The sequence below is a fragment of the Melampsora larici-populina genome (genome assembly GCF_000204055.1).
Source record: "Melampsora larici-populina 98AG31 unplaced genomic scaffold MELLAscaffold_506, whole genome shotgun sequence".
Classification (NCBI taxonomy): Eukaryota; Fungi; Basidiomycota; class Pucciniomycetes; order Pucciniales; family Melampsoraceae; genus Melampsora; species Melampsora laricis-populina.
The window spans coordinates 1,232-4,727 of NW_006769192.1; the positions used below are offsets into that span (position 1 = coordinate 1,232).

Here is a 3,496-nt window from a genome sequence, read left to right on the forward strand (position 1 = left end):
TAAAGACGAGATCAGAGAAAACCTACCACGCTTGATGTAAGCCCAAAATATCTCGATCGGGTTAAGTTCACAATGGAACTTGGGAAGAAACAAGCAGACGTGACCAGCGTCTTCGATAACGGTTTGTAAAAGGGGGCGTTCATTTTTAAAATCTGACTGCTGGCTGAGGAGTCTTGAGGCACAACACCACGTTTCAGGCGGATCGATCGGGGCAGGCGCACTCTCTTTCTCATTGAAAAAGAAGCCAGCTTCTTCGGCTTCCTTCATTAATCGTTCCGCTCGGATCTTTGCATCTTGAGCCACACCGGATTGCTTGCATTTTGGACACTTTAAAACAGTCTTACCGTTGACCTTCTTTTTGTAGATATCCCATAAACCTTGTTCGTCGAGAACGACTTGGATACCTTTTGGTTCGCCAGCGAGACACGGATTTGGATGATCGGCAGGGAATACCATACTTTGGGGGAGGCCTCGAAGCCCTTGAGGTATATTTTCATCATCAGTTGGTATGTAGGTGTCTCTTAAATGCTTCTGTTTGCCACCAGACCCGAGACTCATGTTGCTCACACAAAGAGCATTTGGACCAAAGGCCTCATGTGCTGAGGAGCAGTCAAAAACAAAAATTGCTTGTGAATTGGGGTGCAACGCGTTGAAAATCGGGATCGCTCGTGTTTGAACCTGATTTATGACTTGTTCCATGTCCCACCATCGATCACCACCAACTCGGCCACTTGGGTATATTACCGTGGCAGCATCATGAGCAGATAACTGATGTTGAAGTTGTTGTTCGGGAGTGAGAGTAAGGCGACCAGTTGTCTCAAGGATGAAGTCGGATATGTGGATTAATCGGCCATCACTTTTGAGTTGGAATTCGTTTGTCATTGGTAGGAGCCATGACAATCATGGTCGTTCGTTTGCGTGAACGGTTGACTCGTCATGATAAACAAATACTTTTACCCGATCATCGTCACCATCTTCAAAATTTGCAGGATCTGGTTGAACTGCTGTCTCAAGATTTTCGCCTTCAAACATGACCGATTGCTTTCGAAGCCTGGAAACTGTTTTTAAGAACTCTTCTCGATAGGCGACAACATCGGGCCGTTCATGGCCATCGAAGTAAGGAGACTTGCGATAGACTTGCAATTGGAAACCTAGTTTCCGCATCCACTTATAAGCTGTAATCTGTGATATTGTGTCCTTGTAACCAAACTGAGGAAGGATCGTGGTATTGGTGTGGTGAAGGAATGATTGAGGTGTTACCTGTACATAGCAGACAATGATTAGCTGTGATTGATAAGACAAACTATCAGAAATGATTTACCTCGCCTGGCTTCTTTGAAGCTGCCCAAGACATTAGGGCTCGTGAAACCCGTTCATCATCGATCATTGAGGGATGAGGTGAGTTTTTACCTCGGGCTGATTCTAAAAGTTTTCTGAATGTGAGGATATGATTTGCTTGAGATCGAATGTACCGAGATCGACCTAATCCTGTGAGTGTGGACTTTGATGAGAGATGAGTGTATTTGACTCCTCGTCTGATTGATGACTCGGCAGTCATTAGTGAAGCTGCTACTGCAGGGGACTTTGAGCCCAAAATATCCAGCTCTCTGCGACGTGTGTTGAATTCACGGATCTCGCCTAGTTCAGCTGTCGGGAATTGAAAGGTGGGGTCTTTCCTTTGCTTCTCTTTATAATAAATAGCTGCCTGATTGACGGCTTCATCAAGTTCTTTCCATCGTTGCTCAATAGAAGCCATCTTGGACTGTTGTTTTGAATGTAATACCCTATCATTTTTTGATGCGGCTGTGCGATAATCTTCAACCATCTTCTGAATCCACAATTCACGTTCCCTGTCAGCTTCGGTATCCAATTGGCTATTGAGCACGGTATGCTCTTCTTCATCAGATATTTGAGGTGGCTGTTCTGTGGTGATATCGGGTTGAGCTATGATGTCAGATTGAGGTGATGAATCTTTTGGGGCGGGTTTAGATAAATACAATTGTATATCATTAGCTCCAGCTTCTTTCTTTTGTTTGACACGTTGTGAGTGAGCAGTTTGCTTGGGGATTCGTGCAGGTTTGAGTTTTTTGCTGTTTTGATCAGTCTGTGGTTTTTGATAGCCAACGATGTCGCCATTTAAGTTCTTTCGTTTCAAGTTCTGGACTTTTGGAGCTTCACTTTGCGCATTCTTATTAAAGACTGGCCAGAGGGAACCTTTCAGGATTTCTTCTTCATATTCAGCTTCATCGTCATCATCAACTATATTGTTCTCGATTAACCAAAGCACTCTGAGTTCATTCTCTTCACCTTGATTAAGTATATTAGTGGTATCCTCTTCAACTAAATCAAGTAAGTCGGTGGCTTCCACTTCTACAGGATCATGTGATCTTGTGGATTTGTTGGGATCAACAAAAGCTCCAGCTTCATTAGCATTATCGAAAGGACCTTCGTGTGAGTCAGAGTCACTGATTTCAATTGGTTCAGAGCTGGAAAGCTGAGTCTTCTGATGAATTTCATTCGTCTTTTGGGCTTGTTGCTCTTGCTGGGTGTTCTTGACGGCCAAAGTTTCCAGATTACGTTGATTTGCCTCACGTTGGCGACGTTCTCTTTGAGCCCTCTTTACAGCTGAGACAACCATTTTGATATTAAGATGAATTGTTGTATATATATAACCGGGGTGGATGTTTGCAGAGTGGTGCCACGTGGAGTGAAATCAATAAAAAAATCAGGCTAAAAAAACCCAAAAATCTCAAAAATTTCGGACCACCAGACCTTTGCGGGGCGACTTGTTACACGGTCTTGGGTTTGCCCACTATACACTGATTAATGATACATCTGAATCGAGTACCATTCATCCTCGATTTCTGAAGCACCTCATCCTCATGTATCATTTTCATTTTGAACTAAATCATGGTACTACCCGGATCCCTCATTCCAGATTCTAACAAACGTCAGAGAGAGCAGTCAGCCCCGGCCAGGCCACCCCCTGGAAGTGCCAGCGAAAGACTAGCTCGGCTTCTACAACGCGAAGCGGAAGCCTCGCATCGTAGAATTGCAGGCTTAGAAGAAAGGCCGAATCGAGACAACCCTGCGAATGCCCCAACCCGCAATGACAGGGATAGTCCTGATGAGCATGAGCAGCAACAAGATATTTACAACCACTTACAACTGACAGATGAAGTTAATAACATTACTCCGGTGAACGATGCAACTGAAATTCACCCACCCGGTCTGCGATCTGCATACTTCAAGAGCGTAACTTATCAAGAACGTACTCTTATCAAGGAAGCGAACTGGAAGAAGATAGTTCCAGATCTATTTGTTTCTTTCATGAGGTGTTCCCTCAAGACTCGTCAATGGGGGGATGAAGCAACATGGAACAACGACTTCAATATAGCATGTGCATGCCCGAGTTGGAAGAAGAGTGTAGTCGAGGTCGATGTGATTGATCTGACTAGTATTTTTTCTATCGCGGAATCTGATTCTTTTTCCTATG

General features: G+C 44.2%; 1 protein-coding gene across 1 annotated transcript; it reads left to right on the forward strand.

Moving 5' to 3' along the window:
* Window positions 1–2,910: 2,910 nt before the first annotated feature.
* On the forward strand, window positions 2,911–3,457 carry MELLADRAFT_70353 (uncharacterized protein; the record flags this gene model as incomplete). Its single annotated transcript, XM_007419772.1, has 1 exon — window positions 2,911–3,457. A coding segment is annotated over one exon (547 nt), but the record flags the coding sequence as incomplete, so codon positions are not given.
* Window positions 3,458–3,496: the final 39 nt, after the last annotated feature.